The sequence below is a fragment of the Genypterus blacodes genome, unplaced genomic scaffold (genome assembly GCF_046128005.1).
Source record: "Genypterus blacodes isolate CSIRO-AG114 ecotype Tasmania unplaced genomic scaffold, CSIRO-AGI_Gbla_v1 ptg000021l_1, whole genome shotgun sequence".
Classification (NCBI taxonomy): domain Eukaryota; kingdom Metazoa; phylum Chordata; class Actinopteri; order Ophidiiformes; family Ophidiidae; genus Genypterus; species Genypterus blacodes.
The window spans coordinates 2,087,756-2,105,788 of record NW_027466834.1 but is presented as its reverse complement, the minus strand read 5'-3'; the positions used below and the strand labels follow the sequence as shown (position 1 = coordinate 2,105,788).

The following is an 18,033-nucleotide window of genomic DNA, read 5'->3' as shown; positions in this document are numbered from 1 at the left end:
TTCATTTAATTTACATTCAATTAACAGTATTCTTTTATTTGTATTACCAAAATGTTCCAGCAGAAGGCGATGATGAGCAGCCAGAAGCCTTGAATAAAGTTTTAGTTTTTTTTTACTGCAGCAGTTATATTGTATGACGTGAAAACATGTACAGTGTGTGTAGTTTGTTGGAGTGTGTAAGGATACAATAAAAGAAGAGTCTACCGCTCTACTCAGGCTGCACGACAGCATCTGTCCACAGCTACTGAGCAAACTGAGGTCCTTGCTCTCTTTCCACCTGTGTCCCTCCGTTGACCACCTGATGGCCCCTGGGGAGCATCATCCAACTTTACCATAATTTTGCCTGCTATGATAGCGTTTAATGTCATGTCAAAACGTTTTATTAGTAAAATAAGTAAAACTACCTGGAAGATGCATCTTTGGCAACACCTGGTAGCTGAATAGTTTAGTATAATATGGAGCTGCCACCTACATTACATTACATTACGATCATTTGGCAGACGCTTTTATCCAAAGCGACTTACATTACATTATATTACCACCCTTAGCAGAGGGGGGAGCAATTGAGGGTTCGGTGCCTTGCTCAGGGGCACCTCGGCAGGGACTCGAACTAGCAACCCTCCGGTTCTCAAGCGGAAGCTCTACCCACTGCCCCCTTAACACTGATGACTTATTGTCACTTGTGGGACTCTTCAATACAGAGCCACATATGGATCAACAGTATTTTATGATTTTTATGAGGCTTGAATAGATAAAGTGGCTCAGTAGAAATACCTCCAGTTTTGGACCTCATATGGTTCGCAAAACTATAGAAAGAAGTTGTTTTTTCTCATTATTAACAGTTGTTTCCCTGAACGTGGACATAGGTTGGACATTGTAAATGGCATTTTTCTGAAGTTTAAGGAAGAAAAACAAGATGCATTAATCACTGATAATAAAATAAACCTTTATTTTACCATTATCTTTTTAAAATTCTATTTAGTTTTTAATTCTATTTTTCACCCTTTCACGATTTGCTGAAACAACAGTTTAGCTAATTAGGCCTAATTATAATACATCACTTATACAGCTGATGTTTCATTCTTCCACTGCCAATTATGTGCTCATTAGACCTACACAAAAGATTATATTACTCGTTAGCTGCAAGGAGGCCTTGAAGGGAGTGAGGCCGAGTACCTCCTCCATCGCTGAGGCCTCGTCACATCGCGTCACTGACTCGTGCAGACAGGAGAAAGGTCAGGGCCAGCAGCATACAGATGGTGTGTGGAGGGCTGCCTGTCAAGGAGATAAAAACTAATTGAAGGCGATGTTGTGCAGCGCTGCAATAGATTAATGCATTGTGTTGCATCGCCCACTTGTTTTGTCTGTTTGCATTTCATTAGTTTCAGCCTTTCAGTTTCTTTAACGGATTATAGACACATGCCCCATTACCATGGAATGGCATGGCCTCATTTCATGTCTATTCAATGACAGTAGTGTTAATTAAAGGACTGGCTACAAGTTCCTAGACAAAACAAAAGGAGAAAAACACCCACCTAACTGCTGTCATAGAGGGAGTCTTACAATCAACAGTATTTGCAGGAAATAATGACCGTGGAACATAAACAGTAATACTCATTTACAAAAACCTAATTAATCCATTTAAAATGAAAGTTCTTCAATAACAAGATGAGTGAAAAACATACTCTTGTTCATGAAAAGTTATTTATTTCTAAGAATTGTACAGTACAGAAAATACTCCGGTCCATTTCCAAAATAATCTATGTCAGATAAGAACTTGTAAACTCTTAAAAATGAAAATGTACAGGGTATTTTCTCAATGCTGCCACGCTAATGAGGTAAAAGTGAAATTATAATGAAAACATCAAAAAAGGGAAACAGCTGATTTATATTAAAAACAAGTCCAGAAATGTACAAAAATTCTTAAAACAGCAAATAAATATGATTCACATTTAATCACATCTAAACAGTTGTAACTAGTGCAGAACTGACAGCAGAGAAAGAAAAATAGCTAATGCACACTTCCAATCATGTGGTGCAGATCTACACATCAGAAAGAAAGACACACACACACACACAGACACACACAGACACACACGCACACCACTGTCCTTCAAACATTAGACAGCAACTACCTCCAAAGTGGCTCTGTTAAGCCCACTAAATATTGAGACCATTCCCTATTTTCACAAAATAGAAATTCACCATTATTGAGTCACTTTATCATTGTGCGACACCTTTATGACATTGTCTCACAGCTTCTAGAACTTTCTGTCATCCTTCTTTCTATTACTAGGAATGTTGCCAAACTCTATATGGCCTATAACAAACCCTAGACTGTAAAACAACAGAATACTGCCTAGTTTATCGAGATTGAACAAACGGTAGGCAGGAAGGCATGCAATCTGTACAACAAGACACCAAAACAAAGAGTCCCATACCAGTCATGATGTCCACAAACCACACATAGTCACTGAATGAAAACTGACAACCCAGTTATCACATAACATCTTGCTGTGGCCCTGCCACCTAACTAAGGAGTTTCTCCTAGAATGGTTAAGTTATGTAAGGCCATTTGTTATTAATTCTGCAAAGACAAAATGTTGTATCAATGACCAGTTGGTCTTAAATTATAGACTTCTAGGATTCTAGCAGAGAAAGAGAAGTGGAAGGATTTTGTACAGGCCACTGACAGGCTACTTGAGGTAGATCACATTTCTGCCATCCATAAACTGCAGAAGTAGAGCTCTCAGGTGCACATATCATAGTGATATGATGGAGGAAAATTTCCACAGTTCACACTGGTTACCAGAACATATATTGTTTAATTTATAAGACATTCATCTTTAGAAATGTGAAAGTGTTTTGTTGCCAAAAGCTACCACAAGAGAAAGACAGAGGAATGTACATTTACTAAAATGATACAAAAATTCACATCCAGTTGATTTTGTCTTTAACCGTTTCAAAGAGCTCGGCAGTGAGACTTAAGGTTATTTATATGAAACTGAGGTGGGTTAATTTGCCACAATTACGCTCTTTTTTTCTTTAGGTTGCTCCTCCTTAAATTAATTCAGAAAAATACCCGTATATAGAAACTGTACACCCTGAGGACACATTTAGTACACTGACTTGGTGAAGAGGAAGCATTCAGAGAAGCAACCACTCAAAAAGCACTGGGCTGTGAATAAAAAGCTTCAGTGGGACAACACGCATAGATGGGTCGAGAAATGGACAAACAGCAGGATTTGATTGCGGCCATTACATCAGATCATTGGAAAAACACCAATTGTTCATTCTATTGCTTGGTTATAGGGTATGTGCATGTAGTAAAGATGCTAGCAGGACGTGAAAAGACTAGGAGAATTTTAAAACCCCTTCATCTGAGACAAGAGGTAGGTGTCTACAGTGAAGAGTTGGAAATTGTATATATATGTGTATATATATATATATATATATAAATATACACTCATATATATGGTAACAATAAACTAAAAGTAAGACTATCCAAGGCCACTGGATTCCAGAAGACTAACAAAATCTATAGTGCAGAGCAGAGAGTCAAATACTACTCTTGCAGTCTCTCTCTGCGAGTTAAAGACATTCTTAAGAACAAAGTCGGCTTTGAAAGATGCACTGTATGCTCGCCCCAGAAACAGAGAGATGCTATTACATTTGGGATGAAAACAGGTGAAATATTAAACTTAACTGGGCCCTTTTCAGGACATATTATGCTTCAGACTGGTAACCAGTCCTGCAATCACCTTATCGTCCACTCATTCACACTACATTCACAAAAGGAAACTAAGGCCACTGCAGAGAGGGGGTTGTCATACAGTACCTCTGTTGCTAGACCTGAGCATAAAGATGTGGTCGGAACAAAAAACAGTGGTTACAACAACGGTCCATGCCATCTTCGTCGCCGTTATTCTCCTCAGTTCTGTCGGCAGATTTCCAGTTGGCTGCATTCAGTAGACAACATATATAGAGGCAATTATACAGGTGACTTGAGTCACGTCTTTGTTTGCTCGGAGACGAGAGTTTCTGTCCAGTGTTCTTGAAAGGTCCCTGTGATTGGCAGGGTGTCCTACTGACTGTACCTGTGGTAGAGGATCCAGGTTTGAATGCTCGTGTTAACAAGCAAACTGCTCTGCTGAAGCGTCCCTGTGCATGATACTTCATCATCATCATGATCAGCAGAGGTCGACGACATGCCACATTACGTATCAACATAACATTTGTTAGTCCAACAGTGGGCAACAGGAGCTGAGTTTTCCTCCAGCATGACCACATAAGAAGCAAGTAGTAAGTAGTATTTCCTGGAGAATCGTGACAAATTCAAAACAATACATGAACAAATGGAAAATTTTCGGTTTGTCCTCCTACACAATCCAGGACAGGGCGACTCAGGTTGACCTGGGCCCACCAGGAGCTGCCATCATCTGCTGCCTGCAAGACCATAATCAGACACACAAACAAGACATACAGAGGTTTGTTTAATCATTCATTGTTCGCTCTAAGGCAGGCAGGATATTTCAAACAAAATCCAAACTTCATAACACCAATATACTACATGTATAAGGCTGACTGCTGCTTTTGTTATTTTATTAATCAATGAAAAAAGGGAGACAAATTTGATCTGAAGTGTATGGAGAGTGCGCTGGTGAGTTGAGAGCGCCCTCTGCTGAAATGTAAGAGGAGTGCAACCCCATATGTTTTCATTTTAGCCCATAAATCTGAACACTTTTCTCAGATGAACAATCAATCACGTTATTTCCTTCAGCCTTAGACGTGATTAGATCATTCCTCACTGTTTTTTTTGTGAAATCAAAATCCTGAGGTGAAACTGGCCATCAGCCACTGTGACTCCAGGGCTATTTGTTAATTTTTTTCATTAAGGCTAGGTGGAGGAGGAGGCTGTGAGTCATGACTGGAAGACAAGCTGGGAATACTGGAAACTTGGAGCTCAAGGAACACAGAAGAAGAAGAAAAAGCAATCAAACCAAGCAGCTAAACAGTTGCAGTGTATCGGGCTGAAGCCAAATGCTTCTCTTTGAGTGCACAGTCAAAATCCTGCTTGTTCAAAGATAGAAAATTGTAGCCTGACTTTCACTATAATAATGTACATTTTCTAAAATGTCTTTGTAAATTAATATAAGCAGGACTGATGTGTAGTTAGACTGTGAAATGCTCACACCTGAGCTGTGTCTGCAGGGTCTTTTAGAGAAGATCAAAGACTTTACCCTGGGTGAAGGAAGTGTTCTGGTGGCAGCCCTCTCTGTGGAATCATCATGCCCTGGAAGTGCCCCCCAGGCCGGGGGTGCCGATACATGCCCATGCGCGTTTGGCCAGGAGAGAAGGGAAGCTGCTGGGGCCGCTGCAGGGCTTCCATCAGATGTGGGTGGGGCCTTTGGACAGCAAAGTGTCCGGGATCTGGGTACGGCTGGCCAGGGTAAGGGGCTCCGCCACGGTGGGACATCATGTGAGGTGGAGGAACACCACCCTGTTGCATCCCAGGGTGCACAGCGCGAGGGTCATACATGAAGGCAGAAGCCATGTGTGCGGCGGAGATGGGTGGGTGTTGCTGTTGAGACATGTGGGTGCTCCGGCGCCAGGCGGCAGCATTGTGACTATCGAGGTCCAGGATTTCTTTTGGGCTTTCGGGTCGCTCTAAGCTCTCCTCAGTGCGAGCTTGTTTTGTCGGGCTGCCTCTGCTGCTCGGCCTGGCCTGCTCCTTGCTTTCGACCTTCCGTTCTCCCGATCCTCTGGGGTCTGAAACGGGGCCCGGGGTCACCAGACTAGCACCGCTGGAGCCCTCAGAGCCCAGCGGTGAAAAACCACTGTCCTTCGGCCGACTGTTTGTGCTTGAGCTGGCTACAGGCATATAGGCGTTGGTGGGTCTTGTGGCGTGAGGCTGGTAATGAGATTGCTGCCACTCATCTGAGGTGTAACCTACCGTGCCACTGGACTGGTTCTGGGCCTGAGTCTGTTGGTGGGGCTGGGAGAAGTAGTGTTGCTGCTGGTAATGAGAAGGCGAGTACATGTTGGCATGGGGCTGAGGGTGCCGCTGGCCTGCCACGTGGTAAGGGTAAGCGGTCCCTCCCTGCTGGTTGTAGGTGCGGTAGTGAGCAGGATTGTGAAGAGGGTTGATGTGCTGGCTGTGATAGGAGTGGTGAGTGGTTTGAGACATGGGCCTGGTCATGTTGGTCTGGCTGTAGTGTGGATGTGGGGGGTTCCCCATGCCATAAAGACCCATAGTACCATTTACGTGGCCTTGAGAATGAGACGGCATATTCAGATTGTGACCTGGGGTTGGGAATCTCTGACCCTGCCTGTCCTGGTTATTACCCGGCGGGTGTGTTTGCTGGGGAGAGGGGCTGAAGCCTGTGTGTTTATAAATACCATTCAGAGTTTCCGATTTCATTGTGTTTTGCTGTGTTGGACCAGTGGTGCCTTCAGAGGCTGGCCTACTTGTTGGCTCAGATGGTCTTTGATCTCCACGGTCTGCTGGACTAGGCTGAGGGGGTAAGAGTGGGGCCGGGTGACTGGGGGGCAGGGAGGTGAGCGGTGCTGGTTGTGGGGTGCTGGGCTGTGCTCCCTGTGAGGTGCCCTGTGGCATCCCGTGCATTGGGCCCGCCTGCAGGGGATCAGGCTGTGGAGACATGTTTTGCGGGACATGATGAGGAGGCAGCCGACTTGAATTGTGCGGCTGAGTGATTTGGGTCATCTGCTGCTGAGAGGTTTGAGGGTGGTGTTGCGGAGGAGTACAGTGAGACGAGTTCCTGCTCTGCTGCTGATTTTGGACGTGCTGTTGTTGTTCATTCGGTTCATGTAAATTATGCCTGTTCGCTGATATTTGCTGAGTGGGATTCTGAGATGATGCATTATGTGACGAGGGTCCATTCTGAGTTCTTTGTTGAGGACTGTTCTGTGTGTACTGCGGGGTGTTGGATGCAGCTGCACCAGCAGAGCTGTTGTTATTTCTGTTGTCAACATGTGGTGGCATAGTGATGGGATTACTGTGCTGAGGTGGGCAGTAGTTGGCGGACTGTGCTTGGCCATCTACATCCTGCTTCTGGCTCTCTGCTGGACTCTGGAGGAGTCCTGGTTCAAACGGGTGTTCCTGTGATCTTCCTGAGTTATGGGGTGGGGCGTTCTCCACTCCTGCTGCTGGCCCACTGTGGTGCTCCATGGGGCCAGGGTTAGATGGATGCTCTTGATTACATGACTGGATTTTGTTTTTACCACTCGTTACTGTATCAGATGTGGAACCTGTTAACATAAAAATATGGAACCATTATTATATAATAAATATGGGGTTAAAAATACATTAATCCAGTGGTTCCCAAACTTTGTCTTTCGCACCCCGCGCGCGCGCGAGCGCTTATCAGTCGGACGGACGGACGGGGGACGATATAAAACATTACAGGACGGCTGATCGGTCTGAGGGGGGGTCTCGCTGCATTCTCCTGACGAAGTATCGCTTCATTCATTTACCTGAGGCGGTACATAATTCATATCCCTCCTCTTCCGATCACGCGCCCCCCACTTTGGGAACCACTGCATTAATCAATACTCTGATGCAACAACAGTGTTGAATTCAAGAAACACAGAAGAAAATTGAAAACCAGTAGACCATTTTGAATGCATACCAACATAACATCACAATAAATGAACAACACAAAATTTGGTGTTGACCATTACAATAACTTAACAGAAATGATTCAATTGTTCTTAGTCTACCTTTGGGCAGCATGTCTGTCTGCTGGGAAGGCTGGCTGTCTGGTCCATTGTCTCTGGCAGGACGCAGCAGCTGAACCTCAGGGGCAGGAGGGGGCTGCTGAGAGGGATGAGTTGAGGTGCTGCCAATTCCTGACAGGGGCCCAGGCTGCTGAAAATTGCCCATGTGCTGATGAGGGGTACCGGCAGGGGGTCTAGAAGAGGCCGACAGCTGCTGCAGAGCCAGCATCTCTGGGCTATCCAACATGGAGGCCAAGCGTGTCCTGCTAGAGGAATCCGGGTGGGGTACGGGGGGACGTGAGGACATGGGCCCAGGGCCGCTCACAGCTGCAGACATTTGATACTGGGCACTGGCTGGAGGATGAGGGTATCTAGCAGCTTCTGACCAAGGTTTATGTCCCATTGGAGGAGGAACCCCACCATAACTAAAGCTGCTGTGATTCGCCATATTGGGGTCCTGCATGGGTTGCCCACTGGGTCTCTCTTGTCCTTGATGATTCATACCAGTCCACATATCGGATAGCCCCATACCAGGAGGCCTTAAGCCGGGGTAGTTGTGCTGGGGTGGCCCTTCTGGCCCTGTGAACCTGGTGCTCATGGGGTGCATGGTGTGGCCTTCTGGGCGTTTGTGAGATGGGTACATGCTGGCTTCAGAGGGAGGTCCAGGCTGGACACCCATAGGACGTGGGCCCAGAGAAGGGCCATGGGTAGGCCCCATGTAGGGGTGCTGCTGCTGGTGCTGGGGTTGCAGGTGGTTAGGATCTGGACCCATTGAATACCTTGGGCCCATGTGGTGTCCATCAGCCACCCTTCTCTATAGAAACAGAGTAAAAAAACAGGTTTGGGCTTTTGGGGCAGCATGTACCATAAGAACTGTGTTTCATCAGCAAAAAGTTTGTTTTTTGTAAAAATTAATCCTCCCTGCATACCTGCATATTAATGTTGTGGGGCAAACTGTTCATGTTGGGGTCTCTATGTCTGTGTAAATGACCCGGGAAGGAGAAGCGTGAATCCATGGGCATTCTTGGGGTGTACATGACTGGACCTTGGGGACCAGGAGGGCGATTGAACTGAGAAGACAACAGAGAGAGGCAAGTATTGAAATTCCTCCCATGCATTTCAGACAGAAATTGGGAGGTTAAACAATAAGACAAAACAGAATGATATTTACATTATATTCCCATGGATAGACAACATATCAGGATCAATATCAGCGATAGGAATGTGACAGATTAGCAGAAATTAAGAGAAACAACAAGCAGAGTGATCCTGTGGTTACCTGTTGCCCTTGGTGGTACATGCCCCTTACATCTCCTTCATGGAAGCCCTGCTGGTTTGATGGCAGGCTATGGGGGTGGCCAGGGGGGGCATTGGCCCAGCGAAAAGGGGGATGGGGCCGTACGTGCTTATAATCGTCCTCCTCTGCGGGGGTGCTTCCCTTGCCCCCCTGGGAGTGTCGCTTACGTTGGACTTGCTCAGTGGCTTTGATCAAACTTTCAGGCCCTAAATGTTTGTTGCTACGGTTGCGCTTTTTGTCCTTGCGCTCCTTGTCTTCTTTGTTAACATGGAACTCCTCATCTGTGTCGCCATCCTCAGAGGGGAAGTGTTTTAGCAGGGCCCTGCTGAAACATCGGTCCAGAGACTCCGACATAATTGTATACTCTGAGGAAAGGCAGGTAAACATTTCAATTAAGTTCATATGTTAGACACAATTAAAGACACACACATCTTTAAAAGGCTTGAAACTCATATACTGGACAATAATCATGATCATACACACAGCCAAAGCATTCCCTCCCTCCCTCCCTCCCTCATCATCTCTCTGTACCTATAGACACACACTTGCTCCTCCTGTTCTCGGCCTACCACAGGCCAGCTGACCAGGTCAGAGGGCGTCAGTTGACCCTTACTCCAGCCCCCCACTTGCCCACTATCCTACCCCTATCCCTGGGGAGAGCATTCAGTTGGATGGATGGCTCCAGACAGGGGGCTTAGCGGCTGGAATGTTTCTCTGGCACTGCAGGGCCCAGATCCCCCTGAGCACTGGAGCACAGCTCAATCACTCCTCATTAATCAATGTCAAAGCTCCCCTGGCCCTGGCCCCAACTCAACACAGAGTTTGGCCCCCTTTCTTTTGCCTTCTCCCACTCTCACCCCCTGCCCACAAAAAATGCATACGCCTCCTTCTCACAAAATGCATTTAACTGAAATTGATGCTGATGTCTTCATCACAGACTAAAGGTCAAGTGCATCCTAAAATACAGTTTCCCTCATAAAAAAAGTTTCAATTCTTAATGGCGGCAGAGGCACTTATTGGATGGAGTTGGTTGGTGGTTGAAGCAACAAGATTAATTACCGCTGTCTTCTCCATTGTACTCCACACAGTTTTCAAACATGAGCTTCACGTCAGAGACAAACTCCTCTTTAGCAACATAATCGCCATCATTGAGTTTCTTCTCGATGGTGGACAGGTCCATGGGAGTCTGTGTGGAATGACAGAATAATAACATGGCAAACAATTAAAACCTTCAAGCCATGAATAGCTTGTGAAGAAAGAAAGACCAAATCAAACAAACCCCATGAAGTACAAACAATTATTTTCTTTATAAGAACATTTGTAACCTGGATGATCTCGTGGTAATTGGGGGCATACGAGTCATCCACAGGCTCCAAGAAAGGCCAAGCATCTTTGTGTGTTTTCAAGGTCTCCAGCACTGTGGAGAAGAGAAGAGAAGAGAAGATAATGGCATTTTCCCCCTGTTGGTGAATCCTCTTGAGCCGTGTAGAGCCACCAAACGAGCGTTAAAGTCCCCACACGGCTGTATTCTGGAGAGGTTCATGAATTTGCAGGACTGCACTGTATGGTCTACCAAACAAAGGGCAACAAGTGCCTGGACACCCTTTGTAATACAGTTCTGAGATTCCTTTCTTGTTTACAGTTAAAAGAGAGTAAAACAATTGATTCTCTCAATAGATTTTCTGTGAATGTAAAAGATAAATTCTCTCATCTTTTGATTAAACATGGCCCGTCTGTCTTTGTCGTTTGTTATGGTGCTGTGTGTGAGGCAATCCACGCATCACTACATTGGCGTGAACAGAGAAATCATACAGATCGAGAGCCTTCAGCAAAAACAAAAATCAGAAATTGTAACAGAACATCATACCTTTGTATAGAGCAGTGTAGTCATCGTCAATTTCGTAGCTGAAATGTCACACAAAGAACATAGGTTACAAATCAAGTGGAGAATTCCTAATCACCAACCAATGAGACTAAAAATAGCATAGAGAATGTATAGGGCCCCTCACAATTCTTTATTCCTGCGTGTTCTGAGGACAGGTGAGGACGGCTCAAGGTTCAGGAGCTCAGGTGGGAGTTCTTTTCCTTCCGACAGCAACCAGGCCTTCTCCTCTCGCATCTTCCTCCTCTTTGCTCGCTCTGAGAAAGAAGGGACAAAGAGGTTAATTACACACACAAACAATAAACACATCAGTTTCTGGAGGCCAACAATGATTTAATTGAGTTTTCTAGGTCTTGAGTTACAGCTCAAATTGCACTTGTGGCCATTCTAGCTGTCAGCTGTGTCAATGGAAACCAGGCCTTGGTCTTCACAGACAGTAGCAGCTTGGATCAGTGGAAAGGGAACGATCCATCAACCCTCCTTTCTTAGGCACAGTTGATCAAAAGAACAGAGCAGAGAGAGTGCATATGTATCGCTGCTTTATCTTTTAACATGAAAGGCAGAAAGGCCTGCCAGCCCCCCGTCGTGTGGATTAAAGATGTTTGAGGGAGGATTCCACATATGCAATCCACCCAGAGAGAAGGCCAGGTCCTGCTGTTCATCTATAATACAATAATGAGGCTCCTCCACTGAAGCACAATCAGCAGTTCATTAACCCTTGACAGATGACATCAGAGGGAAGAAGAAAAAAGAGAAGTGATCCTGTGATTAAAGGCCCTGAACATTCCCTCTCACAGCCCCTGTGTACGACACATAAATCACAAGGCACTGAGTGCTGCAATGCTCCTGCTACACTGAAGAGCCACACCACAGCAACAGAGATGTGATCGTGTGTGTGGGGTGCCCTTCAAAATTCATCTGTCCTTGATCCTTGAGCTGAAAGAAATGTAAGAAGGCCCCTACCTGCCGCTGGGAGGGAGCTGATGAAACAAGGTGAAATGATTTCTGCTCCGTACCGTTTGACTTTTGGCTCCTGGATCAGTTTTGTCAATTTACTTCATATTCTTAAAGGGATTTAACTTTAAGCTACATTGCTATCTGTGGATTTGATTTCGATCTGAAATTATGGGTATTTTCTGCAAGATGTACCAGTGCATCGATTTATCTATGGAGCAATCCCTCTTACCTTCAACCGCTTTGATCTTCTCCATCTTCTCTCTCTGTCTGTCCTCCTGCAGAAGCCTTTCCTCTTCTCTGCGTTGCTCAGCTAGCAGGACCTGCCTGTCCAGCTCCTCGTCTTTCTTCTTATCCACCTCCCCCGTGGCCTTCAGATTGTCCTGCACACAAACACATTAATCCATTTGTCTGCCGAGACTCATGAAACATGACAAGGCATGTCATGAAAATGACAATTTTCATGACATGCACAAGATAGGTCATAAATTATATGCACAATGCATTGTGAATGGATGAAAGACACCCTGTCATTTTGAAGTGAAAGCTTTATGTACAAACACGCATTTCCATTGGCTGAATTGTCCCAGCTAACAAAGATGTCCTTGATAAAACAGACAGATGTGACAATTAATTTAGCAAAGCCATTTTTGATGGATGGTTTCTCACTTTTCCCTGCAACAGCTAGGTAATAGACTATGGAAAGCTGGCAAGAACATAATTTCTCATTTTTGTTCCATTCTAGAAATAATTCAACAAAGATACTTGACAATATGATGTCAAGAAGCGTTTGTGCTAAACACATCCTTGTGCGCATCTGAATATCAAACTTATCTGACAAAGTTCTGCAGGAGACAAATGCAGCTCCTGTAGTGCTTTGACTGGAGTCATGTGATCACAAACATTTATACACACACACACACACATACCTCCTCCTCTTGGTTCATGTATTTTCCAGAGAACCGTTGTGACATGCGAAGCGGGGTAGGGTTCAGCAGCTTCTGCTTCTGCTCCCTCTCCTGTAGAGAAATAAAGGGATTAAGTTCAGATGCCACTTACATTGGTTAATGGAACAATCTTTGATCCATATATAAACACGCATATGTATCACAAAAATTCAAAACGCCTGCTGTCACTTCCAAATAACCCTTTGTTTTCTTAAATACATGGGTCATATTTCAATTCAGTTTTTCAATGGCCAATCATTTCAATTATTTGATATGATATGAGTTTAATACGCATTCAAATCATATGATAAACAATTTGCTGTTTGGCATTACAGATATGCAGTACATACACACATGCTCACACAGAGACACACACAACCCAACACATTGACAGGCCCTGTGGAGTTCTCTGTGCTGTGAAGGAGCCTGAGGTATTGAGAGGTCACAGGCTCTGGCCTCCCATCCCCCCCCGTTAGCTTCTCTCCTCCGCTGTGTCCAACCCCCTGCCTCTCCTTTGGGGATGACAACCAAGCTTAACTAGTCAAACAAATCAAACCCTGTGTGCTCTCCATGACTTCACTAATCATATGTAATGCTTAGCACCAGAGAAGAAATGGAGGAGGTGGTGTAAGGGGCAATTTCCCAGAGTTGAAGTAGGGTTTCAACAATGATGATACGATGAAAAATGGTAACAGACACCTTATCCTGCAACTTTAAAGCAAGGACTTTTTATGCATCTTAAAAATATAGCATATAAAGTAGGCAATGTGTTTGAATGTGGACAAGACAGTGAATAACTGTCAGCCCATCAGCTTTGGGAGGTGTCACAGCTGAGCCGCTGGCAACACAACTAAGGCACCGGCAGTGGTATATTTTAGCAGCTGAACGAAGCTTGTGTAGGCGTGCCGGGGAGGGGGAACAAGAGGAAGGAAGATGCGGGTGGGGAGAGAGAAAAGCAGAGAAGATAAAGAGGAAGAGAGTGAAAGATGGAAGAGAGAAAGACAGATGTGTGTGATGTATGAGTGCCAAAGAGCTGAATATGCTGCAGTGCCCGCCTTCTCTGCCTTGTCTCGCTGTACAGCACCAGTGTTTCCTGTGGCCCAACAATTCCTATCCACACAACCAGCAGCGCTATATCCCCCTCCATCCAACACACATACGAGATAGAGTGCCTCTTGTGTCACCACCACCAGGTCAAGGGAACCCTGCGGCACAGCCGAGCTGTCAATCAAGAGGCTCCATCCTGCCTCAAGGTGAGCTCCCGCCTGCTGTCAGTGCCCCATGAAATGGCTGGTGACAGCAGCCTGAGACATGTGCAGTGAAGGACCTGAGAGGCTGCACACACCAACGTACACGCAGACATACAGTATGTGCATGGGTAAACACACTATGCTTAAATGCACACCCAATTTTTTTAATAAGCGTGTCTCAAGCATATGAAACTCAGCAGAAATTCCGCTCAAACTATCGTACAGTTCCATGACATGCAGGATTTCTGTTTATAATTGATCTGAATAAGTCCTCTCCCCTCACACACTGATCACCTGCCACAGTACTAAAAATGCAGAGAATAAAATAAACCACTATCAAATTTATTCATTATGTACTTGACTGCAAAATACGTACTTATATCCATACTGGCACCGTTTACACAATGGTGAGCTTTGCTATTAAATGCTCAGTAAGTGGTCACTCATCTTTAAAATGATACGGCCTCATGTAGTCCATTGTCATGCATCATTGAACAGCAGGATGATCATGAAAATTTATGTGAGGAGGCCAGAAATATGGTCTCTCATAATAAATATGACTTCAGGAGGATTAAAGTGAGAATTTATAGGATGTAATTTCAATATTCTTTATAATGTCTAGACACGACTAATTACTGAGCAGAGAGAACGTGCTGATGTGTTTCGCTCCTTGAAAAGCAATAGAAGAATGGATTATGAGCAGTACCAAAAGTGATAACATGTACATTAAAACTTATTTATATTGACCGATTAAGGTAATAAACTGATATTCTTTTAAATATATTTTGCAAACATCACACATACAACAATGTATGCAGACATGGAGAGTGGTGGAATGCTATTAATTCCTCTATGCATATGGATAAATGGCGTTTTACTGAGTCCGAGTATGGAATACATGTAAACACAGTGAGTGTGCTGATGTTAATAGGGAACACATTAATTAATAAGCCAGATATTTGAACATGGTCTCCTACCGGGCAACATGATGAAAGTGATTTGCGTTTGATTGAGTATTTGGACTACATGGTCCTTTGATTAATGAGATCACATTAGAATATGTTTTTGCCACACTGATCAAGACCATATCAAGTAAAGGGAGTTGGAGAATTATGGCAGTATTGAAAAATACATGTAAAAACAAGACAAAATCTTATTACACTAGCAAACAAAGCAAATTCTCCTGTACAGTCCAGACCAAAGAATAAATCTGCCCGGGCTTGATTCCTAACCATTCCTAACATTCTATACTGGGGAGCAGTTGAACAAAAACACGATATAAAAAACTATAGATTGTTGACAGATGAGTGACAAACCTTAGCTGCCACCAAACAGCCAACAAGATTTTATGTTTCACAGCTGATAATGGAGAGAGGCCAGAGAACGTTTCTATAGCAACTGTCAATGGTAGTTATATATGACTGGAGGGGTTATAGCACATTCTTTCTTCAAGCAGGTAAGCTTAAGACATGGAAGTACCTTAGCCTGGACTATCTGCAGCACTGGGCTGTGTGTTGAATGTTACACGTGTTAAAAACAAGGAAATTGAAAGACAGAAGAGCACAACAACAGAAAATGCTCACGTTCCTGCTTGAGGACGAAGGGCAAACTGGGCTGGACCCCCAAAAACAGCTCCAGGAGGAGGCCAGAGCCACAATATAGTACCGCCTTGATTCAGACGGAGCTCAATCTTACATAGAATATACCTGCGGTTTCGATTTATTTCATGAATATTCTTCTGAACATAAAACGTTGAACAGAGCTGAACATTCATTGCCATACGTGCTACAAATGCACTCCAATTAGCTGATTTATTGATTGCCAAACTGACTCTGACTACACTTAGCACAGGTGCAAGCAGATCTGTCAGTGTGAGCCAGGTTTCCACAAAACACATTAATCCAAATGATGAGAAAATACAGTGGCGGTCCCTGTTTCTCTTTTGACCATACAAATTAAAATGGGTGACATGCAGACACACCGATGAAGATCTGGGAGTCTTGAACCCACCAGATTTACTGGGTCAGAGAGGGTGTGGGTAGAGGAGGGAGATGGAAAATGCTGTGACCCAGGAGGATTGAGAACCACTGAGAGAGCCTTTGCCAAGACGCCTGTCCAATCAATAAACAGCTTTCACAGTTTTCCAAGCCCTGCTGGCTGTACAGAGATGAACTGAAGCCATTACATTAAACCAAATTAAAGTTGTTGTGATTTTGTAGTTGTGTGTGCGATCTTTCAAGAAGGGATCTTTATAATTAGATGTTATATTTTAGTAGGAGAGAAGTTTCACACAGGTTCCGAGGGTCCCCCTTAAAAATGGATCACCTTGAAAATATCACATATGCATATTTCCACTGTGCCAGTGAGTCATTACGAGACATTTGGTTGTTATAGGCCACGTGTCTGACCTTGTGCTCAATCATGCTGCCGATCTCGGGCAGGAAGTTCTGACTGATGATGCGGTAAAGGTGGCGATCCTGTGGGGAGGTTTTGTCCTTGATGCTCTCTGCCAGACTGAGCCACTGCTCCTCTGTATCGCACACAAGGGACCAGGCACCTCTCTTACGGCCGGGTGGAACTAAAGAGTAGAAACACTGGCTAATTAATTCAAAGGAAGGATGCGAGTGAGAGATTAAATACAGGACGAATAATTTCATCTATCATCATGATCAAACGCTTACATTTATGATTTATATCAGGCTTCAGGTCTTCCACTCCATTCTCTGTCATCACTTCACCTTCCGCTTCACTAAAGGACAAAAATGTACATAAATTAGTTGAAGAGTTTGAAAACATACCTTAAAAAAACTAAAATTCCAAAAGATCAGATGTAACAAACAGGAAACGCATACATTTTGTAAAACTATCCTATGACTGTTAAGCTGTTCAGACAGGGGAACAGCAGATCAGACTTTTGTTTGTCTACAATTTATTGCCAAGGACGTAACTCTAAGGTATATTTTGCCACATATCTGCTAATTCTCTTCATTTCCCCTTAAAAGCCGCAAACAGTGTGGCACGCCATGGCTACAGTGCCTGCCTGATCTTAGATGTTAGTAATGGCACCACTTTCTAGAAAGTGTCAAAAGATAAACACACAGCGTGCGTAACCGCTACAAGGCTGAACAGGCAGAGACCAAATGTGTCCTGTTCTTTTATTTTTTCATTTATCCCACATGTCCGCGGGGAAATTCACCCTGTGCAATAGACCCAATGTGAGGAAACCCACACAAAGAGGGGAAGGACGTGGAAACGAGGGCCAGGCTGGTGCTCTAAACCCGGGCTGTTCTTTCCCTTTATTGCTTTATTTTGTAATAAACTGCAACTATTGATCGCCTCGTATTGGATAAATATAGCAGGTTTTTAATAGAGGTGTGTGCATTAATTGTGAAGGAATTGACCGGCGTGTAGAAAACCCATCAACCCCACCGACTGTGACAATTGAAGCATTGCGACATAAAGGAGTACGTCTGCGCAACACATGTCCCTCTTTACATGCCAGGCAGTGGAAACCTCTACCTCATCTGTATGTCCTCCAGTTTTTTCTTCTTTGGTGGTCTTCCCCTTTTCTTTTTCTCGGGCAGATTGACATCCGGGGTTTCACTGAAGGGCAGAAATAACAGCGTTTATAACTGCAGCCTGTAACTACCAAAGGGCGAACGTCTATAAATAACCTTTAACGGGCCTGCAGACAAGCGTCAATCTATCTATACTGCAGGTGTACACTAACCACAAAACTATGACCTGATGCATGACATTCATACGTGTTTCAGACATGTGGTGGACCGAAGCAAGACGCACAGTGCTCAGTTAGTATTCACCTGTGTCTCTCTGCTTTCCTCTTCACCGCTGCTTCTTTGTACATACGAGTGCCGTAAAAATACCAGTAGAGGGCTCCATCTCCATCTTGCCCCAGTGGTTCAACCCTAAGACTGTCTGCGTCCAGACCCTGTGGGGGGCGGGGGG

At 44.4% G+C, this 18,033-nt stretch overlaps 1 protein-coding gene and 1 long non-coding RNA gene across 2 annotated transcripts in view; one reads left to right on the top strand and one right to left on the bottom strand.

Annotated features, from left to right (window-relative positions):
- LOC142991870 (uncharacterized) overlaps positions 1–18,033 on the top strand; it is a 271,893-nt gene that overhangs the window by 225,007 nt on the left and 28,853 nt on the right. The gene's annotated exons all lie outside the window — the stretch shown is intronic.
- cecr2 (CECR2 histone acetyl-lysine reader) overlaps positions 1,686–18,033 on the bottom strand; it is a 34,376-nt gene continuing 18,028 nt past the window's right edge. The window contains exons 4-18 of the mRNA XM_076142028.1: positions 17,889–18,016; positions 17,587–17,670; positions 16,749–16,816; positions 16,476–16,645; positions 12,800–12,889; positions 12,103–12,253; positions 11,044–11,173; positions 10,902–10,939; positions 10,360–10,451; positions 10,094–10,220; positions 9,017–9,399; positions 8,667–8,807; positions 7,741–8,551; positions 5,241–7,269; positions 1,686–4,446 (exon numbers count right to left, since the gene is read on the bottom strand). Coding sequence (XP_075998143.1) covers positions 4,404–4,446; positions 5,241–7,269; positions 7,741–8,551; positions 8,667–8,807; positions 9,017–9,399; positions 10,094–10,220; positions 10,360–10,451; positions 10,902–10,939; positions 11,044–11,173; positions 12,103–12,253; positions 12,800–12,889; positions 16,476–16,645; positions 16,749–16,816; positions 17,587–17,670; positions 17,889–18,016 — 4,485 coding nt within the window. The 3' untranslated portion in view covers positions 1,686–4,403. The remainder of the gene's footprint in view (positions 4,447–5,240; positions 7,270–7,740; positions 8,552–8,666; positions 8,808–9,016; positions 9,400–10,093; positions 10,221–10,359; positions 10,452–10,901; positions 10,940–11,043; positions 11,174–12,102; positions 12,254–12,799; positions 12,890–16,475; positions 16,646–16,748; positions 16,817–17,586; positions 17,671–17,888; positions 18,017–18,033) is intronic.